Below are 25,588 nucleotides of genomic sequence, written 5' to 3'. Positions count from 1 at the left end.
ATTTAGACTTTAAGTGTCATAATTATGACCATCTGTGTCATAATTATGATTTAGCAAGCTTAACTTTTCTCTCTTGTGGTGAAAATGAGAAATGCATTGTTGTAGCATATTTTCTAAATGACACCTAAATGAATGTGATGTGGCACACCAGGGTTAATGGAGTACAATTGTGGAATAATTTGGAGATGGAGATGAAACGATGTCCAAATATCAACCTGTTCAAATGTAAATACAAACAAGAGATTTTTGAAAAGTATAGAGAAGAAGAAATGATTGGTTACTAGGGGTATTCATAACACGATAAGATATTGTAAGGGTATATAATCCATTTTTGTTTTGTTTTTTATAGTTTTGTTTTGTTTTGTTTTTTGTTGATATTTTTTCTTGTGTTGTTGTTTCTTTCATATTGTGATATGAGAATTTTTATTGTATTAATTTTGGGGGTGGGCGCTTATAAGCTCATTTGCTTCGGCCCACTCCTTTAGAGCAGAATGGTTACTGCTCAAATAAATAAATACATCTAAATCTAAAAAGGTTACAATGTGCATACATGAATGAAATTGCAGGTTTGTGTTGCTGTATAATGTTATTTTCATAAAAAAAAAAACTCCATGTGCAGTTTTTTTTTTCTCCAAGATGTTCATACAAGGTTATAGTCTACATCTTTATGAAATTCATGAAATGCAGTGCACTGTTGACCTTTTTTTTTTTTTAAGAAGGAAAAGACTATTCATGTTCATCCTAGAATCCTAGAAAAATCACAAAAAAACACTGTTGCATCATATGTCCCACTTCAGTAAAATGACTTAATCTCCCTAAATATTCATCTACAATGGAAAAATCTTCAAACCAAATGATACCTGTGAGAAACCTGCATGTGCCATTATGGATCTCCCAGCAGTTTTAGGAGTTTGCAACAGATGTGGACCAACAGTACTTTGGCTTTCCTCAGAAATAAACCCTTCTTGGTGGAGAAAAGATGATACATCACACCATATTGGGCAATGTGATGTTGCACTTTGGATTTGAATGTAAGCAATTTGTTGAATTCCCCAACTCCATGATGTTGACAGTGACAGTTTGAGATTCGGATGATTAGGATCACAAAACAGCTGGGTCTGTGAATTTGAAAGTATCTGAAAACTTCTGTGGAAAACAACATTTTTTTTGCCATAAATTATTTCATTTAATTTATTTATTTTTTATTTTTTGCATGTGCTTTAATTATTTCATGTGTTGTGTTGTAACCGATGCAACTACTGAACAGTTTTAGCATCACCTTTTTGCCACTGGTCCTTCGTGTGGTTTTGAAAACTCATGTTATTGTGTTAATTGTCACATCTATTCCATTGCTCACAAACAGTAATTGTAGTAACAGTAGTGTAGTAATTGGCATTTTGACTTAACTTTGCTTGCCAGGTTACAGATATCAAATATCTGAATTTTTATACTGAGCTTTATTACAGCCATTTGGATTAAGTAAATACATACATTAGAAGAGATGTGTATTTCACTTTTGTGTGTTGCCTGTAAAACAGCCAGTATTACTTTTAGATGGACACAATTTACTGACTACAACATCTACATATATTTTCCACTTTTTCTTTCTTTTCTTTTTTCTTTTTTTTATGTGTTTTGTACATTCGTGGGTATCAAGTAGCCATACGTTTTAAGAAATTTCACACTCACAATTCTGTAAACAAGAAGTTACATTTTAGACCCGATATTGCCAGTATATAACATTGTTACAACGCCAACGAAAACAAAACCAAAGTGTGACGGATGGGTCAATGTGTCTGCAAAACAAATTATTGGTGTTTCATGAATTAATCAGTGTTTTGAATGAATTAGTTGAACAATTAATTCAATGACTCACTCATAAACTGAGTGATTCAATGAAATAATTCAACATTGATGAATAAGTTCATGTTTTATAAGTCATTTGAATGAATGGTTCAGTTAGGGTGTAGTCACACTAGCCAGTTTGAACCGTGCCCGAGTGCGTTTGATCACCAAAGCGCGGTTCGTTTGACTAGTGTGAGTGCTCCGAATCGTGCCCGGGCGCGGCTCGATTAGCCGGCCCTGGCCTGCTTGGAAGAGGTGGGCCAGGGCACGGTTCAGTTGGTCTCGGGGTCGATTTGGTCTATGGCAGAGGTGCAAAACGCATAAAAACTAAAAACTGCAAAGAACTTGCTGCACTTCAGCTGGTACCTTGCAAACATCCTCATACGAACAGCACAATTACGTGAAAATTTTCGCTCCACTAAGGCGACACATCTGTTTAACAACAGGCTGTGGACCAAACAACACAAAATTATCCACAAAGAAAACAGAGCGATGCACTCCATTGTGTTCAGAGAGCGCCGCTCTTCCTGTTTATCCCGAAACCGTCGCACCATAATGGCGTAAGCGTGCTCCGGCACGAATGCTGAAACCCTATATGTGAGTGCAGGCCAGAGGGGGAGTGGGGAGGGGGGACAATCGTACTCGGGCCCGGTTCATAGCAACCGTGCCTAGTGTGAGTACACCCTTAGAAGGGCAGTTACTTACAGTCGTCACCTACTGCTGTATTAGTGTTACCTGCAGAGAAAACCCATGCCCTACCAATTATATAGCCTGTCTGGAACGTACAGTCAATAGGAGTATTCCAAAGTCCCAGAGCTATCCGGACTGACTATCAATGTTGAAAGAAGAAAAGTGCTACCTGAAGGAGTGACATTAGTCTAATGATGTTGTTAAGCTAATTGCTCTGAACAAAGAGGTTGTAAGTTCAGTCTCAAATTGGTGTGAACCCAGGACTTAAGTTAATGAGATCACAATCCTTCTCCATCACGACTGTGCCCTTCGCACTCATTTAACCCCAGGTTGCTCCAAGAAGACTGCCAGTGCAATCAGTATACTGCCAATGTCAACATAGCCAGAAATAGAACAATAGCTACACATTTGTGTATCAAAAGATAGACAAATTTAAACCTTGATGAAAAATTAATTGAGAATACGCAATGGGTTTACAATTGCTTGTCATCAGGTGTCTGGAAAGCGTCTATCCCCGGTCCAGAACACAAACAGACACCCAAAGCCTGGCACATCAACACCCTTGAGCTCAGAGACTTTGCTAGAGCCTCCCACAGACAGATAGTGACCGCCCTACATGCTGAGTGAGCCAGATCCTGAGGAGAAGAGGACAGTGCTGGCCATTTCCCCAGAACCAAAGCCCAAGAGTAAGTCTGACCACGGGTATGAGCCAGCGACATCAGCAGCCGAGGAAATCTTGGTTGAATTGGATACTTAGGACTGGCTGATAGATCTGGACATGTAGTAAAGTACTACCTCACACCCTATCCCACCCGGAATTATCTGTCTGTTTGTCTTCATCGTTGTTTCTAGACATCAACGAACCTGTTTCACTGAGCAGTTGGCAGCTGGAAGTACCATTATGGATCAAATTAGATTTCCCTCTGTCACCCTCACCGCATTGTTAAACCAATCTTCCACCCCTGCCTCTGCTGGATGCTTGCAGCTCTTCATCTTCCCCGGGAACAACTTGCTGTGATGTGAAGCCTCAGGTCCTGCAACCACCAGCTTCGTCTGAGCGAGAGACCTGTACAGCTGTCAGCTCCACCTTGGCTCCTGCCACCCTCATCTGTACACTGGCTCATCGGCTCGTCGTAACTCTTCCTTCCCTTCAACTCCACCTGTCCCCTGGGTCACACCGGTCTGCCTCAGTCCTCGGGCACTCTAGCTCCAACATAGATGCTTGTCACCATGTCTCCACCTCGGTCTCCAGTGCCAACACTGTCGCTCTGTACCATTGGCTTTCTGTCTGCACCCTGGAATCCATTGGCTCCTTCTCTATAGGTCATATCCAGGATGCCGTCAGCCACAGCGACTACACATTGGCTGTTCTCTCCTTCAAGAAGAGGGCTGCAGCCAAGGTGGGCTGTAATCCCTGCTTTGCTCTGGGTCTGGGTCAATGCTGGGGGGTTTGTTGTCCTCCTATCACCATCCTTTTGCCTGCTTCTCTTGCCATCCCCTTTCCATCATCCCCGCATCCACTTCCAAAGCCACCATCTTCCCTCCCACATCCGATTTTTTGTTGTTGTTGTTTTTTGTTATTGCTCGAGGTCACACTTTCAAAGGGAGGATTTAATACTTGTAAAAAAGTATTTAATTTAGTGATCCATTAAAAGTTGAAATGTTAGTATTTTCCCAATGGCAAGTAAAACATTTCAAGGTTCATTGTTATATACTGACTAAGCAGTATACCAGCAAACTTTAAATGCGGCAAAAGTCTAGTCTCAGAACAGCACTTGGATCCGGCTTTGATTAAAATGAATTTTGCAAACATAAGCTGTCCCATTTTTTTTGTGGATGTTTCCCACGTCCTTTTACCCTTTCTGGAGCATGATGAAGATAAAGTTAGACAGCGGAAGAAGAAAATGGCAAATTATTGCTGCAGAGTCACTGATGAACATGCGGCTGCATGTCTGCTGACATCCCACTGGAGAAATATATATCCAAGCACCATTAATGGGGGAATTGTGCCAATAGCCAAGTCATTTAATGATTTACACAGCAGTATAATGTTTAAAAATGAGACCCTGGAGAGTTGTTCATATTTATGGTTACCTTGTATAAACTTCACAGACATATACAGATCACATAAACCTAAAAGTACTCGAGACATTACACACATTGCCATCTGTATAGTTGCACAAGCAAAAGTGACAGACAGTTTAATAAAGTTGTATTTTTCATACTCAACACAGAGACGTTCAAAGTGACACAGATCTGTCTTCCGTTTGCAGGTCGCTGAAAAGTTTGTGTAGCTGAAAAATATTCTTTTGAGACTAATGACAGTAAAAAAAAAAAAAAAAAAAGAACAAAACAGATTAGTTATAGAGAATAGTTTTTAATCGAACGATGTGGTAAATTCATCATGCATCTTCAGAATTCATCCAACAGCAGTACTATGAAAAGAATATGTTTCATGGACAACAGCACAGTTCTCTGGGATCTTCAGCTCTGACTAATTTTGAACTACCCAAAGGAATACTTAAACATTTGCCTTTATGTAGCTCAGGAAATATAATACAATCTCAAGTACGTGTCTTTAAAGTATCACTTTTTCTGAGATGTTTAGACTCAAATAAGACAATTGTTGACATAAAGTAAGACTATAGAGATGATTATGCATTAGACGAATCTGATGAGAAGCGTAGTACCTTTTGATAACAGCTTCAGTATCTTGGCAAACTAGAGCTCAATGTGAGACAATATTGATCTTCTCTCTAACTCTAAAGGTGAGTCTTTTTCTCAGGGGAAAAGTATGAGAGGCAGATTTACGCAAATCATTTGTTCCACTTCCACTTGTTCTCTATTTAATCTAACTGCTGGTGCAATAGAGAAATAAGATATTTCATTGGTGATTTTTATTCCATAAGGGTTCAGCTTATTGAATCGTTTAAAATTAGAGAATATTTTGTATATCTGTCAATTGTGCAATTTTAAATCCATGGACCATTTTCCTCCATTCATATAAGAAGCCATTTATAAAGAACATATTTTTGTGTTTTGTTTTAAACACATTTCTTTATATTGTTTTGACTTGCTTGCCACATTATAAGAACACAGTGACTGTCTTCTGCTGGTTTACACACAAGAACAATAGTGCAAAACAGTGGAATAACACAAAAATGCCAATAAACACAGAGTTAACATTTCTCAGCAAAGCATAATGTACAGAGTTTGAGACAAAGGGGGTCTACATGAAGAATTCATGATGAATTTGATGAATTCGATTATAATTCATCTCCCATTCATCTCAATGTCTCAATGGCAGTTGCTTGGCTGATGCAGCCTTTTAGAAGTATGTAGTCTGCAGATGTCTTTGCTCTTATCGTTCAAGTATCAGAAAGATCGTATTTATTAAAGTAGTAATTAAGACTGGGGAATGGTTTATTTATCGGCACAGGTTGACTGGTCCACGCTAACCATCTAAATCTAGCCCATGAATGCATACTGAAATGTCATATCATGGTTTTAAACTGCATTCTCCTCAAACAGCAAATGTAACCCTAGCAAACAGGAGAAATTCTCTCTCTGTACCAAGAAAAGTGGAGAGATCTTTAGAAGCTGACTCCTGAAATCCGAGGCTCAAGTGATATTGCCAGTGCTAGTGCTGCATTTTTGTGTTAAACCCTGCTGTAGGCGACCATACAAAAACTCAAAGCCAGTCTCTAACACCTGGCCATCAGTTTAAAGCTGTATCCCAGCCAAATAAAGGTCATGTAACCTGTAAAGTCAATGTTACTGTGCTTGAAATAGGATTAGCTACCGCAGCTCAGACAGATAAAACCTTTAAAGAAGAACACAAAATGTTTTTTTAGTGTGTAGTTAAGTTTTAAGAGTAATATTTAGCATTCTCAGTATAGTTTTTAGGAAACCGTGAATGGCTGGGTTTATTTGTCCTCCAGTGTGGAATGAATAGTACAGTGAAAGCCAACAGTCATAAACCAAAAGTCACACACCACCATCTACTGTTCATGTTTTAGTACTTCAGGTAGGTCTGATACAACAACCGAAACCCTGTGCTCAATCCTTCCAAAAAAATTAAAATAAAAAAAAAAATCTGAAAGTGAACAAGTGCATTAATGTCTTCGAGTGACTCTATTATTAGATGAGAGAATGACAAAGTGTAGCTGACAAAGCAATTTCTCTCTCCTTTAACACGGACCTCCCATCTGAATGAGATGACAAGACAATTATGGCGCCAAGATTGATCTTTCAAAAGGCTCTTCACTTCTTCGGTAATTACATACTTGATATGAGGTCTAATGAAGATGGTGTCAAGTTTGCAATGTAGTTAACATGGGAAAAGAAGGAAGAAAGATCTCTTCTCGCAATTTCTTTTCCTTTCTCACTTCTAAAATGCTGCTCTCTTTCAACACATTTTTTTTTTATTATTATGGAGGAATCAATACAACAGGTTGAAAAAAAGATTACTTTTTTGTGTGTAATCTACAGAAGATTCTATTGAATCTTTTGTGCAGGGAAAAGGTTTGATGCATGTTAAAGGTTCTTCATGAAACCATTGGTGCTGATTTAATGCAAAGGCAATTTGTTGTCATTGTCAATGAATAAGAACCTTCTGTCTCTCATCTATAAGCTTCGCATTCATTACACAGCAGTCTTTTGTAATTCAGAGGGGATTTTTTTCCTCTCTACCGCTTCTGTGATTTCACCTATGGGATCGTTCGAGAGATTAATACGCATACACTGGTTTTATGTGTGAAAATGTCAGCTGCGACTGCAGACCTGACTGAACAAATAAGTCACATTTCCATATTTCATCAGTGCGTGGTGTAGCCTACCTGCAGTGGCGTTATTGGAATTTTATGTCTCTGGCTTTAAAAATAAATAAATTCTGATGCCACATAGAGTATCACTGCCAGAGTCACATTAGGAGTGAATGCAAATGCGCTTCCAACCTGTTACAGCTTTGCTGGTGGGAGTTTGATGGGCTCTAATGAAGTACAGCGTAGGAGAGGCACTTTCATTGACTACATGAATGGCACTTTATGTCTTTATCTCATTTATTTTTAACCAAAAAACATGGGAAAATAATGACAATTTACCACATATATACGCAGAGAAATCTGCAATGATGGACGAGGGAAGTATGAGAGCTGGTCTGAGGAGTTATTGCACTGCCAGGTAGATTAATGACCGTGGATGAAAACAAATCAGGTAGCTGTGGTATCAGCTGGATAGAGGTTCAGCGTCATAGTGTGCTGTTTCCTGTCAGCTGTACCTCAGCTAAGCTCAGGGTCATTATGTCTTAGTTATTAAGGCAAAATCAGAAGAGGATGAAAACAAAAGTAAAAAAAAAAAATAAAAAAAATAAAAACCAGTGTGGAGATGGTTCATTTTGAATGCTATTTGTTACTTTGAACATTATTTCTGAATAAAAAGTATCAGATCTTATTTCAAAGCCTCTAAATTCTCAACATCATGGTCAAAACATGATACAAAGAACCTGTTGTACAGAGACATTTGACTGACAGATATTTTCAGTAAATTAAGTACCTTAATTCTATAAATGTAGCTCAGGTAGTAAATAAAAAACTATGTAACTGAAGCAACTTAGGTTCACTTGATCCATATACTTTTTTCATGCAAAAACGTGTTAATCAAATATGATACTTTGATCTAAAAATCATCATTGTACTGCATTGCATTGTATGTTTTCATCTTATTTTTGGGGTTTTTATAAACTTTTTTTTTTTTTAAATAAACTTTCTGACTATAATTGCACATATCAGGTTTTGCAGTTCCTTCATGATGATGTATTAGCAATAGGCCTACACCGTAGGCTGAGTATAGGCTGAAGTCTCATTTGTATTTGCAGGTTGCCATTTATTTATCTATTTATTTATGAAAATAGTATCTTAATTTTAGTAATGGTTATTTCCCAAGTCAAGAAAGAGTGTGAGGGATTCAATTTATAATCCCGTTTCAAGGTACATTACATTTATATTACAAAAGGTTAAATAAAGCTATCCAGTGCCTAAAAAGTGAAAGTGGAATCAAATTATTAATGTACAACAGTGTGATAGTCAGTAGATTAGGCTGCATACATTTATGTTTATGTACAAGACCTTACAGCTATATATATATATATATATATATATATATATATATATATATATATATATATATACTTTATTCCAAAACATCTTTACATACAAGTATGGCTTCTACTTTCAGTTTAATAACACCTGAACTAAAATCGATCGATGCATTTTGAAGGCTTACAGCGCCTCCTTTAGGAAGTACATTGCAATGTATCACGTATATTCTCATAATTTCAAATTTGTGTATCTCACAATTATGACCCTTTATATTATATTTAATATTTGATATTTTTAACTTACATTAATAGGCGTATAAATACACAATATATAATCGATATTACAACTTCACAAGCGTCAGTCACCAATCAACATTCACAATAATAAAAGTGAAAGGTGACTGGAAACTTTACCGTATAATTTTACTAAGGCTCCTTATTATTTTTCAACAGTATGATTGCGCATTTCAAAAGAAGCATGCAGGGGGCACTGTATGACAGAATGATCACTGTATGACATCAAATTACCGCGAGAGCGTTTCGAATGCTATGGATCAGTGTGCTCTCTTATCGCTCTCGCGGTACTTTGATGTCATACAGTGATCATTCTGCACTGCAGCGCTGCTTCAAAGTCGAACGCGCCTAAACACACAGCATTCGAACAATTACCGGAACCATTGTTCCAGGGTTCAGGTTCTCCGGCTTATTCTAGTGCTGTGCTCTCTCTCACAGAAGTAGTTTGATGCTGGAAGTGTGATAGGGCTATTACGTGCAGACCAGGAGAAACGACATGGCACTAAACTTGATTATCAACAGTATCAACCCGCCTCTAGGTAAGTGCACATGCGAGGTGTTGCATATACTCCAAACTACAATGGATTTTGGAACTGAGCTCGGGCTGCTGCTCAATGGACTGACATGTAACGTAGAGTATCTCGTGGCATTTCTAGAAGTATCAGTCTCCCTTTCTCCCAATTTAATTGACTTCCACTGCTTTCATTATGTTGATAGATTAAAAACAAGAACACTGACAGTTTTTAGGCAGTGCTTTAGTAAAAGTGAATCAGAAGTATAATGTGTGCGTGTTTTCCTGATTATTACGGAGTTTTGAAGGTTTGCGGTCATATACAGGAAAAACTTTTTTTTTTTTTTTTTTTATCTTGATTTCAGAGCAGTTCCACAATGTATTTAAGATATAAAAATGCTAATAGGGCTGCTGAATGACGATTATTGTTGGTGAAATGAATTGAAGTGCCTCATCCAGTGCTGGGAAAGCAGTGTCACTGGCTAATGCAAGTCATTTAAAAGATCTGTCTGAACTTGTCTGCCTCACACCTGTCTTTGACCAGCAGGATTTGTGTATTAATTTAATGGGCCCATATAAAGGAGTAAAATTAGAAATGAAGTGGCATCGCTTATTGAAAAAAAACAGGGTGAAGGTATTACTTTATGCAGTGATTGAGTGTCTCAGAAATTTTTATTGCCAAACCTCTTTTTCGTCATAAATTAAATTCTGTGAACTTGCACGCATGCAGGCAGACATAAAGCAAGGGAAAACGGCACTTTAAGACACTGAGAATGGTAATTTAATGTCAAATAAATTGTATTTAATTATATCAAATTCAAAATAAACATTCAATGTGAAGCATTAAACACGTGGAACATGCATATAAAAAAGAATAAGACATTTAAATGGAGCAAAAATCAAATTGATTAAATGAATGGATAAAACCCAATAAAAGTTTATTACTGAATAAACTTTAAACATATGAGAATGGTTGACACTCATTAAAACTGTTATGCACATAATATGTCTTTACAAGGGGAAATGCACCACACATTTTTACAGGTTGATGCTGCGGTGAAGCAGCTTTTGGCTCTGAAGGCATAATATAAGCAGATGATAGGGTAGGACTACAAACTCGGTGTTCCCCCTGCTGGTGCTTCTTGTTGTTTAAGTACTGCCACAACTGGTTTTGTCCTCCAATACTAAAATCCAAACACACTCTGTTGTGTCTGTGTTCAGACTTTATGCTGTGTTTATGAACACTTCACTGAAAGATATTCAGTTTTGCAATAAAGAAATGTGTCGTTCGCTACCAGGGCCAGTAGATGCACACACTTACTCTTTTTATCAAATGTAGGCTGGGACTGCAGGCAAAGAAAGAGGAAAACCTGACTGAGTGGTACTCTCAGGTCACCTTTATTCATATGATTTAGTAAATGTTTTTGTTTTTCAGCTGTGTTAAAATCATGATTTTTGCTGTTTTCAGGTGATAACCAAGGCTGAGATGATCGAGTATTACGATGTTAGTGGCTGTTACGTGTTGAGGCCCTGGTCTTACTCTATCTGGGATGCCATCAAAGAATTCTTTGAGCGGGAGATCAAGAAGCTGGGTGTGGAGAACGGCTACTTCCCCATGTTTGTCTCTCAGGCTGGCCTGGAGAAAGAGAAGAGCCACATTGTGGATTTTGCTCCAGAGGTGCAGTAAAGACATGTATAATGTAAATCTATCAAATTTTCACAAAAATGTAACTGCACAACTATTTTCATCATTGATAAATATAAGAAAAATATTTTTCTTGAATTACCAAATCAGCATATTATATATTTTTTTTAAGAATACTTTTGATTCTAAAGACTGGAGTGTAATGGCTTTTAAATATTCAGCTTAATTACCTCAATTAATTGCATTTTAAAATATAAAAAATTATGATAAATAAAAAAAATCACAAATTAAATAAATGCTTCTTTTTACTTTGGACAATTGGAATGAGATAATATAATGTTATATTTGGACTACTCAGTGTGTGGAAAAGAGAACAACTCAGAGATTTGACATTTTTATTTGTAAATGTCTTTAGGTTGCTTGGGTAACAAGATCAGGAAAGACCGAGCTGGCGGAGCCCATCGCTGTGCGCCCCACTAGTGAGACAGGTGAGCAGCTGCAGCTGGATCTTAAATGGACTCGATCTTCATCTGTTTAATGAAGTCAATTTCTTCTTTCATTGAAGCAGTGATGGATCCTGCCTATGCCAAGTGGGTTCAGTCACACAGAGATCTTCCAATCAAACTCAACCAGTGGTGCAACGTTGTGGTCAGTTTGAGCCTCAGAGGTCAACTTTTGCAGACACCTCTAAATTAAGGGCCCATGTCTTCATTCTGTTTTTTGCTTTTCTTAGCGTTGGGAGTTCAAACACCTCCAGCCCTTCCTGAGGACCAGAGAGTTCCTTTGGCAGGAGGGACACACAGCGTTTACCACTAAAGAGGAAGCTACAGAGGAGGTCAGATGTGATCCTTACTATTTACACCCAGATCCAGAAGTAATTTGTACCATGTTTCTGACCCTCCCGCTCTTATCTGTCATGTGTGCAGGTTCTGCAGATTCTGGTCCTGTGTGCTCGGGTGTACGAGGAGCTGATGGCCATCCTTGTGGTCAAGGGCAAGAAACCAGAGAAGGAGAAGTTTGTAGGAGGAGACTACACCACAACTGTGGAGGTTTACATCTCAGCAAGCGGCAGAGCGATTCAGGTTAGTCTTTGGTTTTCAAAACATCCAGATAATCTTACTTTACAATCTTTGTTTGGTCTGCTTAACTGCTTAAAAAAATAATTAATTACACGAGGTCACTTTAAAATAAGAAACAGAGTAGAGCTGGGTATTGCCATAAACCTTCCAATGTGATTATTATAGCTAAATTAAAAAAAGGATGTGCAACATGCTAGAGATCAGAACACAACCCAAATGTCCTGGAACCCACAAGCAGCACCCCTAAACATTCAGAAAATATAAAAATGTATAAGTCACTGAAGTATTGTAGCACCATCAGTGTAGAGCAGTAAGATCTGAAACACTCCAATCACTCTCACAGGGTGCCACATCTCATCACCTGGACCAGAACTTCTCCAGGATGTTTGAGATCGTCTTTGAGGACCCCACGAAACCAGGTGAGAAGCAGCTGGCCTACCAGAACTCATGGGGCATCTGAGTCCTGACGATGGTTCATGGAAACAACATGGGCCTGGTGCTGCCATCCAGAGTAGCATGTTTACAGGTACGCTGGAGATTCATTAGTTCTTCCTATTTGGTTATAGTGGATCATAGCAATGTATCCAAACGTACACTGTGATTCGCAGGTCATCATCATTCCTTGTGGCATCACAGCCACTCCAAATATCTTTCTAGACTACAGAAGGCCGACATCAGAGTGAAGACAGACCTGCGTGATAACTACTCACCTGGCTGGAAGTTCAGTCATTGGGAGCTGAAGGTATGGAGGTTCTCACTCACAGCATTATCACACACTAATGCATAAGGGCTTTGTCTGATTTCATTTTTCTTTCTTTCTTTCTGTTTTCTGAATGCAGGGTGTGTGTGTCCTTAAGGTTAAGGTTGGGCCAAAGGACTTAAAACATAGTCAGTTTGTAGCAGTAAGAAGAGACACTGGAGAAAAGCTCACTGTGCCAGAAGTTGATGCTGAAAAGAAAATCCTAAACCTTCTGGAAGAGATCCAGAACAACCTGTTTAACCGGTACAAACACCTGCTTTCTAGTTCCTCACCTGGCATCACCACATTAGAGCTCTGCCATTTCCATCAGATGCGGCATGAATTGTGATTTATTTTGATTTTTTTTAACTTGTCACAGGGCCTCTGATGATTTGCACAAACACATGGTTGTGGCTAATACGATGGAAAGATCTGGACCAGGGAAGAGTAAGTAAATGATGTGGATCCAGAGTTCTTTGGTAACTTTATTTCCATCAAAACCAGAAATTTGCCTAATTCATATAAATTCTTACAGACTGTGCAGATTCCCTTCTGTGGAGGCATTGAGTGTGAGGACTGGATTAAAAAGACAACAGCCAAGTAAGGGACTATTCCAGTTCTTCATGCTTTTGGGTTGATATTCCTAGATAACCAGTATTCCATTACCTTGGCATTGAAATATAATAAAATATATATAAATGCCATAGGGCCCAAAAATAAGAATATCCCTGCTATGGGGCCTTCTTCCTTTGTATTTTTATGTATATTGAGCCAATTATACTGTGTGAGGGGAAGAAATGTTAAGCATGATATTGTAGTGACATTTTTTACTTTATTTATTATATATTAAATTATCGATTTATGTAATTTTGTTTGAACCATTAGAAATATTTATATAAATCAGTGAAAGCAAATATTTTATAAATATGTTTTATTTTAAATGATTAAATGTTGTATTTTATTTTTAGGCTCTTATATTGTCACTACTAAAAGGCTAAACTAATTTGAAAAATATTTTCTTTCTAAGTTGGCACTATATCATTTTTTTTCTAATTTATTATTTTTAATATAATTTATTTTATATCACTTAGTGTAAAAAGTAAAAAAAAAAAAAAAAAGTATGGCTGTTAATGAAATAAAAACTCATTGATCTCACAATATCTGAACAGAAAAAAGTATATGAAAATGGAGACAATAATATTAAATTCTGTGAAGATTAAAATCACCGTAGATATGATTTCCATTAACACTGTTGTTTTCTGTGTCCTCAGGGATCAAGACCTGGAGCCTGGTGCACCTTCAATGGGAGCCAAGAGTCTGTGTATCCCCTTCGAGACCTTGAAGAAACTGCAGGGCGGTCAGATGTGCGTCAGCGGCAAAGAGCCTGTGCAGTTCTACACGCTGTTTGGTCGCAGCTACTGAGACTTCCTAAAATAAAGACTGCCCTTCTTGTCAAATGCACTTGCAGAATAACAGAATAATGAAGACATCTGTCATCTCTTCTAACTACTCAAAATACTGCTTTTTAGTGTATTTTAGAGGAATCCCCTCTATTTTTCTGGTCACAGGTTTACTAGCTGACAGGCACAGTTTTACTTTAGCTGAAATTAGATGTTCTATGCAGCCATACTTAATCTTTACACATCTTTGTCCTGAATAAATGTCTAAACAATTAACTAAATAAATATTATCTGTAATAAATGGATTCTTAACTTCTATCATTTTTTGTACTTGTCATGTCTTTTGTATCTTTTTGTATTTGGATTGTGTTCATGGGGATCGGAGATTAAGATGTTTTCTGAAAAAAAACATACACAAAGGGATTTTACTAGATACTGTAGATAGATTTTTTTTTTTTTTTTTTTTTACTGAATAAACATTCACATTATGCGTGCACATTAGCTCAAAAGTACATATTGTTCATATAATTATTCATTTAATAATGAAACAAGTGAACAAGAAAAGAAGAGAAAGGCAAGTAAAAATTGCTAGGAGGTAATAATATAATGTAAATATCCGAAAAAAAGGGTACAATAGGGTACAAACAAATATTATTTTTTGAAGAGTACAAACTTGTAAAGTCGTATAGCTTTCCTATATTAAGAGTATCAAATATGAATACTGTCTTTATGCAGTCGTACTTCAGTAAGCAAAGTTGGGATATAAAATGAATGAATGTTCATTCTGTTACTGCGCGACTCAAATCCCGATGATTCTCGCGAGAGTGTCGCACCACGACGGTAAACTTGTAGACACGTGCTGGGCGTGTTGTCAAACGCACAGGTGTCACCGCTAGCTCCTCCTATTTGTGACACGTCAGATTTCCGACAGAAAATTGCGGAAGCAATACGTGGATAAACTGGTTTATGTTATCAGCGTTTCATCACACCTGTCGAGGTTTGCTTATGAGGGTAAGTGGGATATTGTACTTTTATTGGCTTACAAGTCTATTTAAACACGATGTTTATTGTGGTTCAGAGTATGTATGTAAGTAAAAAGGTTTATTATGACCTCTAACGTTACATCGTTGAAAAGGCAAAGCAACGTACATTTCTTTAGATCTGCTTTACCTGTTCGTTTAAAAAGGCCTATATGTTTGTCATGTATTTGTGTCAAGAGACAACTTTTTGTAATGCATGATCTTATACATTTGTACTGAATATAATTACTGCTATAAAAGATTGTTGTGAATATCATGGTGTTTAGATGACAGAATATAAATTCAAACTACAAACTGCATATCTAAATAGTCTTGTTTACGTTTACTTAATGCAATTTTTACGTTATTATTTTCATACTTTTCCCCCCTCATTTCTTCCTGTCTGTAACTACAAATATCTCATTTGTCATTTTCCTATAGGGCTTAAAGTCTTAATAAAATTTAATGTTTATGTAAAATGTAATATTTTACACCAGGGACATGTTTCTCCCTCTCTTCAGATTCCCTGGTCCTCTTCCTGGTAATCGAAGTAAAGCAACAGAGGAAATGTCTTTGGAAGGAAGTATGTATGTGTGTCATGTAACCTGCCTCTGAAACACAATGGAAACTCCCTGCCTCCTGTGGGACACCAGAGAACAAACTGTTAACTGCAAAAAGTGTAGCTACAAAGACAACAACATCATTTAGGTCAATAGGGATAAAGACACGGTAACCCTGCTGATCGGGCTATAGCTTTATAAAACGAATAGATGTACAGTAGACAGGACAGTAGTAGACTCTCGGGTGTAATTGGACGACGTCACTGTGTGTAATGGGGGAGTGTATGCTCGACCGTTATGGTGAAGATGGTTTTCCAAGTTGTGAAGGGTTTGACGATTGGTCCACATTCAGTTCTGCTGACTGGACTGAACCCCAGCAAGATGACAATGGGTTTTCAGACTGGGGTGCATTCCAGGACAGAACCAGAGAAGAGGAATCATCAACCCTGTCTGGGGCAGGAGCAGGAACTTCTGAGTTTCCTGAAAACGTATGTTTTGACCTACTTTCAAACTGTTGTGTCTGTGTTGAAGTGTTATTGTAGTATTTAATGCTGTTGTTTCACAGACAGAAAATGGTGATAAAGGGAATCCATGGTTTATTTTTAATGACTGCTTTCAAGTTGAGGATGCCGAGAAAGATCCTGTCATGATGGAAATCCCTACATTGTCTCTGCTACAGCAGAGCACATTAGACAAGCCCTCTCAGTCTTCAGCGATATCAAGGTATACTCTATGGCTTTTCTATTGTTCATTATGAATAATGAACCCGGTTTGGTGGTATGATGCATTGGATACAGTCAACTAGTTTTTACTGGAGTAGCTAGTTCATTAATCAGCCATCTTGGTAATGACTTTCTTTGTTCAATCTATTATTATAATTTTTTTATTATAATTTTTTTTAAAATCAATTATGAATTATATGCATACATACAATGACTTACTTTTCTAACTTGCCCTGATTTATTATCACAATTATGTTTTAGAACAAAAAAACAGGTGAAGTCGTTTTGATTATTAAATGTTATTTAGTAGCAGTAGTGTTCATACACCTGTAGACTCAAAGAAAAAAAATATATATATATATATTATCAGTTAACAATAACTTAAATAAAATATAAAAATAACTAAACTAAGAAATAAAAATAGACATTTAAATTAAGTTATAAAAAAGAAAAAAAAATCATTAAATATTTCAAAGTAAATACAGAAAATAAAAAAAATGAAATATAACCTCATATAGTTACCTTACATTATTTATTTTTAATTAAATGTAAACTTTTATTTGGAACAACCTGAATGCATGGGGTGTATTTCTAAAAACACCAGACTAGTAGATTTTCCCTTTTTCTTTATCTTAGTAACTTTTATTCATGATTGACTCTGAACAGGACAGTGAAAGACTGAAATCTCCAGTGTGTGTACATTGTCAATATTTTCCCTGATTACAATGTGCTCAGACAATGTTACACAGTTAAATTGTGTGGTTTATTATTCAAAAACTGCACAATTCCATTTTAATTGATGGAGTGTAAATGAAGTGTCCATCATTTTTCAGAAGTTCCTCTCCTGCTCTCTCTCTCTCTCTCATTAGTGAAGCTGCAAATTTCTGGTGTCATCTACAGTCTGGGTCCAAAATTCTCAGACTGTCAGGTCCCAAACCCAAACTACACTCCCATGAAGGACTGCTCAAATCCCTCCAGCTCAGACAGCCTGACGCAAGCGCTGACTCCCAGGTGAGTACAGACTGAGATTTTAAATTTGACACATCACACACCATCTGAGCTACATACATCGTTACATCATTGTTATTTTTTATTTTTTTAGACCACTAATCTTTTAGATCTTGACCCAGAAGATCTGGAAGATCATCCTGGAGCACTTATTCAAACCAAGGTTTGTGTATGTGTGTTCTCAAACTGTTGTCCATGTAGGATTCCAGGTTTGACTATACAGTGTGTGTGTGTATTGTGTGTAGTGTGCGTGCGTGCGTGTGTGTGTGTGCGTGTGCGTGTGCGTGTATATATATTCCTGCCGGCAGGAATATATATACACTCAAAGCCACAACCTTCGGGTTACAAGTCTGACTCTCTAACCATTAAGCCATGACTGCCCTTTCTTTTATTTAGGTTTTACTTTAGATATACAGCAGAATATATGCCAAAGAGGATTTATACACTCCTAGAGATATTCACCCCATATTGAAAACTGTCATTATTTACTCAGCCCCATGTTTTTCCTACTCTGAATGCCTAACCCTAAACTAAGTGGGTTCACTGACCTCTTACGCTTTTTTTGTTTTGTTTTTGTTTTGTTTTTTGCCAGCTGATGCCATCATCGCAGTGTCGGAATGCACCAGGGTTCTTTTATCAGATCTCACGCCAGTGGCTCAGCCAGTACAACTTGAACCTGCTGCCCTACCAGAACAAGAAAGATCCTCTGCAATAATCAACATCACATGTGTACACACACACACACACACACGCACACAAACTCTTACAGTTGCGCTGACACACATTATTTCAGAAAACCAAACCTGAAAGGTTTGTAATTTATTCGTAAATTTATTTATTTGTTTCATCATTTTCTCGGCTGGTTGTTCCAAACACATTTTAAATGCACTGAAATGAGCTACTAGTGCATTCTTCAGAACATCTCAGAAAATCAAACAGGTTTGGAAGTAACCAAAATGATGACTTAATACTACTGCCTGCATTCATGAATGTGTATGGAAACAAGCACAGGCAAGGTTTTCCATGCACGTTCACAAATACATCCAAGTCTGTTACAAAGCATGCTTGACAAAAGTACTTGTATGCACACTAGCTCAGGATGGAGTTCCTAACTTACTTGATTTACACACGTTGCCACTGATCTAACATTAAAAGGGAGGCTTTTAACATAAGCAGAACGAAACTAATAAGTGCCTAAAAAGAACAAAATCACTGTAAACTTAGTACAGGAAGTTAATGCAGCCATATATATATTCCACTGTCTGCTGCTGCCTAAGCTCACGGCTTACTGTTCTTAAAGCTACATTGTTTTTATTGTGAATTGACATTTGAAATCTTTGAATGCATTTGGTATATTTATGTTGGAAATATTTAAAAAATATTATTTGAATAATATATGAATATACAGCTATAAGTTTGTGTCCTGCAGTTTTTTTATTCCAAAAAAAGGTAATTCAAAATCTAATAAAAGGAGAAGTTCAAAGCTCTTCAACAGCATACCACTATTCCTTTATTTGTTTGTTTGGCCCTTTTGGCTTCTAGGGTACACTGCAAAAAAATTGGAGTAGGATGTAATTGAAAAAATCTTGGAAAGTTTTTTTACTCAGAAAAGGCTAGTAAATTAACAAACATTTGCCAAGTTGAAGCCTAAACATAATTATTATTAGGTTTAATTAGACATTTTTAAGTTTAGTTAACTTGGAAATCCCCAGTTCATTTTGTTGACTCTTTGTAAATTTTACATTATGTAATGCTTATCACTGTAAAAAAGTTTAACAAATTCTAATTCTTTTGCATATTTTGCACTCACATATTTTAAGTAAAACTTTAGCATTGATTTAATAAAATGTGTAAGTTTATACAAGTTACTTTAACAGGGTAACAGCGGTAAACCACCATGCTATTACAGCATGTGGTTCACTTGCAACATGCAAGCAAGGTCATTTTGAGTAGAAAATAAACTCCAGGGTGTCACAAAACAGTATGTTACTAACAACTAAACTAAACAACTAACAACAAAATCAACCATAAAACATTGTACATTTTTAATTATTCATGCCCCATTGCATGATGGGAAATATGGGATTATAACTTTGATATTAACTTAAAGAATCTTTGTAAACATAACAAATTTACTTATGTATTTAAGTACAATAAATTAAAACGAAACCTGAAGTAGCTTAATGAATTAAACGTGACATTTTGAAGTAAAAACACAAAATAGTATTTAAGTATTTTAGTATTTTATTATAAATGTGCTTAACTGATGCTATCTTTATATACAAGTTTAAAAAAAGCACTTTTTACAGTGTAAATGCAATTACAAAAAATAAATAAATGAATGAATACATAAAATAAATGTGTAAAAAAAAAAAAAGCAGGATCAGTAAACTAATTGAACTATTTTTTTTTTTTTTTTTTTTTTTTTTATAGAAAGTGTAAAGTAATCTTATAAGGCAATTTAAGGGGTTAATTTGATATCAAGACCATTTAATTATATCAACATAATTTGTCTGCAAATTAGTAATTTTATTTCGCCTGATTTAGTTTGCTAGACACCTTCAGCTTGACTTAAAAATGTAAAGATTGGTACATATATATCTTTATATGTCAGTCTTGGGTTATGTGAACAAATGTTGAGTCTGTCAAACTTCCTGTCATTTAGTGTGAGCACGTTCAAACTAAAAACAGAACTATTCTACATTTTATTACGACCTAGCAAACAGGAAGTTCACCATTTAAGGTCATGGAAAGTTCAAGTTACAAACACATTTTAGCATCCGTTCTCATGCTCAAAGTCCTCACCACAACTAAACATTTTAAGCTCTAAGATCTATTCAGAGAGAACTGCTTATGTTCATACTTTACTTTCTTATCTGTATGAGCTAACAATGGCAAGGTCATGGTTTCATTTCTCATTTCCTAGCCGCATAAAATTCTAATAATAAGATTTAATTTAATGGTAACAGACGGAATTTCTATAAAAGGTTACTAAGTAGTTTTTTATTTTTATTATTTTCTTTTTAATCAGTGTTGCATTCCTAGAGAAAACAGAGAAAATGGTTGTGGCCAAAAATGAAAAATCTTCAACACTCATATTGCTGTCTGTGGGTAGTGGTGAGTAGAGGTACAGAAATGCAAAAGGTAACACATTGTACATTTATGTGTACCAACATTGTAACAATAAAAAGCTGGTTTAAAATCAGTGAACTTACCCTTTAAATGATAATGATAATAATATTAATAATAATAATAATCCTATATCAAGCACATGTGTATGTAACTACGTGTCTTAATGCAGGCACAATATATGAACTTGTATAGACTGTCAACTGCAAGCAGAAAAACAACCGTTTTCACACCTCGTTTAGCCTCTAACCATTTCCTCTATACGTTTTTGTGGCTTCTTGCATCAATTTCACATCAAACTCAAAAACGTCTCCTGATTTCACACATGGACTTTGCTAAGATATAATATAAAATAGCAAATAGTACTCCTGAAAAAATTTAAATATAAATAAATACAATTTATTTTAAAATGTTTCTTGTTTTCTTAAATTTTTTGTTTGTATTATGACCGTTTAATTTGATATTTTAACAAAGCTCTGTACTTTCTTATGTAATGAATTAGAATGAATCTCTAAAAATGTTTTCCCTATTTTCATTATTTCCACCAAAAAAAAAGTTGTGTATTTATTAATTTAATAAAGAAATGGCATGCATTTATTCCATTAAGTAGCTAATAAATAGTTTAAGTTGCACCACATTACATTTTACACTTCAATAAAAAGATCCAATTAACTTACATTTCAAGAGATCTTAACACATGAGGGTCTTTTTCTGTTATGTAATTTCCTGTTTCATGTAAAAAAACAAACAGAAAAAACATATTGTATACAAAAAGTATCATAACAATTGCTTTTATATTATCAGGAATAGAAAGGCAAACATTATTATACTTTCTCGTTTGGCGTCAGCATTGAGCAAATATGCATTTACATCATTTAAACAAATCTTTGAATGACTAATGGACCTTTAATTTCACAAACCTTGCAAATGTAGTCGAATCCAGCTGTGAGATCTTGTGACGTGTGCATTTTTATCCATCATGATCGCGTGTTCTCTGCATGACGGTCGTTCCATCTGAATTGAATGCTTTAAACTTTAAACTCATGATTTCAAATAGTGCTGCACTTTATGCATTTGGCCACTGTCATATTCATGTCATTTTCACTGTGTGCTGTATGTAAAATGAGGGTTACCCTGGCTTTATTAAAAAAAATATGATCCTCAAACGCACACAAACTTGAGTGAAAACTGAGTGCCCTTTTGGTTACAATGTTTACTTTTCAATTATATTTTTATTAAATATTTATTTGTGAAAAAAATACTTTTTCATCTAAAGTTGGTTTATTTAAAAAAAAAAAATTTTAAACCATTGTCAAATGATTTCAAATTTCTTAAATATTAATAATAATAAAAAAATAAATTATATCTGCTATCGCCCCCCCTGCTTTCCTAGATATCGGCAGTCCAAATAATAATAATAAAAAAACAATATCAGTCAACCAGTAGTAAAAAGGGGCGTTATGAATAAATCCGCCATATGTCACAAAATTGGTTTCACTAGAAGATAATGCCATTTTGATTAAAAATTACAAGGAAATATACATAAGCACAATAACATGCATTTAGAAAATATGGTTCCTGTAATGCTTTCCAAATGTTTGGAAGATTAAACAAGTATAACAGAAACATTTCCTATTTCATTTAAGTGTTGTACAGGCTACAGAAAAAGGAAAATAAGTCCCAGTTTAGAAAATGAAAGAAATCATGCAAAAGAAGGAGATCTCGAGCTTCTGCGTAACCTTCGCAGGCCTTCGTGGATCCTCGTATGAGCACTGTTGCTGCTAAGCACATAGAAAACAGGGTTTATGGCACTGTTGATGGTAGAGAGACCCAGAGAGATTGTATAGGGTGTGTAGATGCTTCTTTCAAAGTCACATTTCCCATTGGAAAAGTGGAAATTGATGGCACGTATCAAAAGGATCACATGATACGGCATGAAGCAGACCAGAAAAAACAAGATGACAGCATAGGCCAGGTGACGTATTTTGATTTTGGCCTGTGGCGTCAAACCTGTGCTAGCTTGAACTTTAGAAATGATGGCCAAGTTGGTGAATATTAAAATGCACAGCGGGATGAAGAAACCGATGAGGAAGCGGGCGTAGTTGAAGCCCGTCACTACGACAGAGGGTAGGCTTGGCTCGAAGCACCGCTTCTCCTCCATTTTCTCTGAGTCTCCCTCTGCCATGGTGAAAACCGGCACGTGTCCCACAGCAACGACCACCACAATCACAACGCTGATGATCACAGCATGCCTCATCCTTCTCAGACCACGAGACTCCACGGCGTAGACCACCGCGACAAAACGGTCCGCTGAAACGCAGCACATCAAGAAGATACTGATGTACATGTTGTTGAAGAACACATAGCCGGTGAACTTACAGGTCAAAGAGCCCCACTCCCACTGATGACCTCTGTTGATGTAAATGGCCCAGAGTGGAAGTGTGCCAAGATACATCAGGTCACACACTGACAGGCTGAAGAGGTAGATCCCTAGGACGTTCTTCTGACACACTTCGAGGAACGTGAGGAAGACTGTGATCAGGTTAGCGGGCAGACCTAATGTGAGGACTGTGCTGTAGAGAACCACAAGTGGAAGTGTGTTTTCTTCCTTGTAAAGTGGTGCACAACTGTCTGTGTGGTTCGGGAGACTGATTGTTGTACTGGTTATGTTCATCATGGTCACTTGGAAGCTGATCCAAAATGATGGGGGAACAAAACATAATTCAGTTAAACTGGTGTTTCATTAAAAGAAACAGCATGAGATCGATATGAAAAAAATAAGAGAAAGGACCATCAAAAACAAAGCTAATGATACTAGAAAAACAAAAACCTTAAGTGCTACTTTTAGAAGTTTAGAAGTATATGGTTCTCTTTTCTATTCAGATTACTTCTCCAAAGGCTAAGTCAGATATTATAAAACATGATATGGGTATTTTCTACTATTCAGAAAATCAAATAGCCTAGTCTTACTAAATGAACTCTCCTTTTTTAGATGAGAATTAACAATTAAGTGCACATCAGGATTAATTTTAGATTTAATTTGAAATATATAATATAGATGACTCAGCTAGTTACGTGAACTAAACAGGACAGCCACCATGTGGCAAACCCACACTATGATAAATAAAACAGCTTTTATTAGGCTATTGTTTGTATTTGTAAAAAAAAAAAAGATATCGAAATGTAAACTTTTCATTTTCCCAGTAATATTATTTACAAGTTTAATATAGTTAAACTTAATAATATTAATACGTTTAATATAGTTAAACCATGGTTATCTCAAATTAACCATGGCTTCACTACTCTATCTGTGGTTACAAATGCTAGCCATTCTGCAAAAGAAACATGCTTGCTACACTTCTACTATAATAAAACCTTGGTCAGTTTTCGGTTTGACTCTCCACTCAACAGCTCGTTACCTTTGAAGTGGTAAGTTCTGATTCTACCTCCATGTTGTACATAATCAAACGAATAAAACAGTTACCTCTTATCCCAGATGATCGTGGAAACCTTATTCAATATAATAGTCCATGTCATCAATCTCTGTGCCCATTTGTCAAAGCAGCAATACCAGCGGTACCAGCGGACTTGGTAAAAGCTACACGCTCAGCTGCACACCTGCAGTGAAGGAAGTGAAGTGATGATGTGTTCATGCACACAGTGTGACAAGAGGGGAAATAGTAGCTACGTCTGATCTTGCAAGACATTTGTGAGTGAAATGTAATAAATTACAAAGTGATATATATATATATATATATATATATATATATATGTATGTGTGTGTGTGTGTGTATATATATATATATATATATATATATATATATATATGTATTTGTGTGTGTGTGTGTGTGTGTGTGTGTGTGTGTGTGTGTGTGTGTGTGTGTTGAATGATGAACACATAACCCAGTTTAGTATAACTTTGATTCTTTACTGGAGAACTGAATATACTAATCACATGTAGTTTTTTTTTTTTTAGACCAAGCACTTCCGTCTTTACGTCCACACTACGGAATACCCAAAAGTACAATTGCGATTCATATATAACTAAGAACATATAATCAATGTTCTACATTTTTTAACTCAGAGTCAGTAGCAGTCACTTGTGCACTTGGGTGATCGTAAAGGAAACTTTGATATTTTCCTGGTGTACAAACTTTTTAATGTTCTGCTGGGTTTTATTAATCATTTTGTTGTGGAAAAGTCTCAGGGACTGGTAAGATGTGTCTACGATTCCTTCTGTAATCCATCGCCTCTGATTCCACCAAACACGATCTTGGTTATTTGCAGATTTCTTTGATGCTTCCCACTTTTTTGTACCCTTGAGGTGTTTGTAACCTGACTACTTCACCTTTGAAAAGAGGACGGAGTGGCTTGCTGCTTTTGTCATAAAACCACTTCTGTTGATGAGGCTTGCAAGTCGATTTCTGACCATGTTTTGGTGGAAGGGACATGCAACTTTCTGTCAATTGGGAGTGTCGTCCATGTTTGTTTTGACAGAAGTCTTTCTGCTGGTGATCCGAGAATTCCATCACGAGGTATGTTTCTCAAATTTAGTAGATTTAGGAAGACATCTGTTCCGTCTCCCTTTGATTTTCCATCAACTCTTTTGCAACTCGCACCACTCGTTCTGCTAATCCATTGGATTGTGGATATTCCAGGCTGCTTGTTACATTAATAAAGTCCCAGGAACTTGCAAAGTTCTTAAATTGTTGACTGGGAAATTGTGTTCCATTGTCTGTGATCACTTTTTGGGGAAAGCCATGTCCTGAAAAGTGTCTCTTTAAATTTTTTATCACAGCGGTCGATGTAAGACTGCAAAGAAGATCTATTGCAAACCAATTTGAATATGA

At 36.4% G+C, this 25,588-nt stretch overlaps 2 protein-coding genes and 1 pseudogene across 3 annotated transcripts; 2 read left to right on the top strand and 1 right to left on the bottom strand.

The window, feature by feature from the left end:
- Positions 1-9,473: 9,473 nt before the first annotated feature.
- On the top strand, positions 9,474-14,322 carry LOC113060462 (bifunctional glutamate/proline--tRNA ligase-like; annotated as a pseudogene).
- An 884-nt stretch (positions 14,323-15,206) lies between these two features.
- Positions 15,207-19,020, top strand: LOC113060461 (uncharacterized). 2 transcript variants are annotated; one of them, XM_026229387.1, is made up of 6 exons: positions 15,207-15,311; positions 15,841-16,367; positions 16,445-16,602; positions 17,471-17,612; positions 17,704-17,772; positions 18,202-19,020. In XM_026229387.1, the coding sequence occupies exons 2-6, from the start codon at positions 16,152-16,154 to the stop codon at positions 18,322-18,324; spliced, it is 708 nt and encodes a 235-aa protein (XP_026085172.1). In that variant the 5' UTR covers positions 15,207-15,311; positions 15,841-16,151; the 3' UTR covers positions 18,325-19,020. The 2 variants fall into 2 exon arrangements, with proteins under 2 accessions (XP_026085172.1, XP_026085173.1); XM_026229388.1 differs by lacking the exon at positions 15,207-15,311 and adding an exon at positions 15,319-15,387.
- Positions 19,021-22,078: 3,058 nt separating this feature from the next.
- Positions 22,079-23,424, bottom strand: LOC113060318 (probable G-protein coupled receptor 132). The gene has a single exon (XM_026229188.1). It carries the CDS (start codon positions 23,413-23,415, stop codon positions 22,441-22,443), a length of 975 nt encoding a protein of 324 aa, XP_026084973.1. The 5' UTR covers positions 23,416-23,424; the 3' UTR covers positions 22,079-22,440.
- Between the last annotated feature and the right edge of the window lie 2,164 nt (positions 23,425-25,588).

Source organism: Carassius auratus, chromosome 42 (assembly GCF_003368295.1).
Source record: "Carassius auratus strain Wakin chromosome 42, ASM336829v1, whole genome shotgun sequence".
NCBI lineage: Eukaryota > Metazoa > Chordata > Actinopteri > Cypriniformes > Cyprinidae > Carassius > Carassius auratus.
Note: the sequence above shows the minus strand (reverse complement) of the source record. Positions and strands in the feature narration are given on the sequence as shown.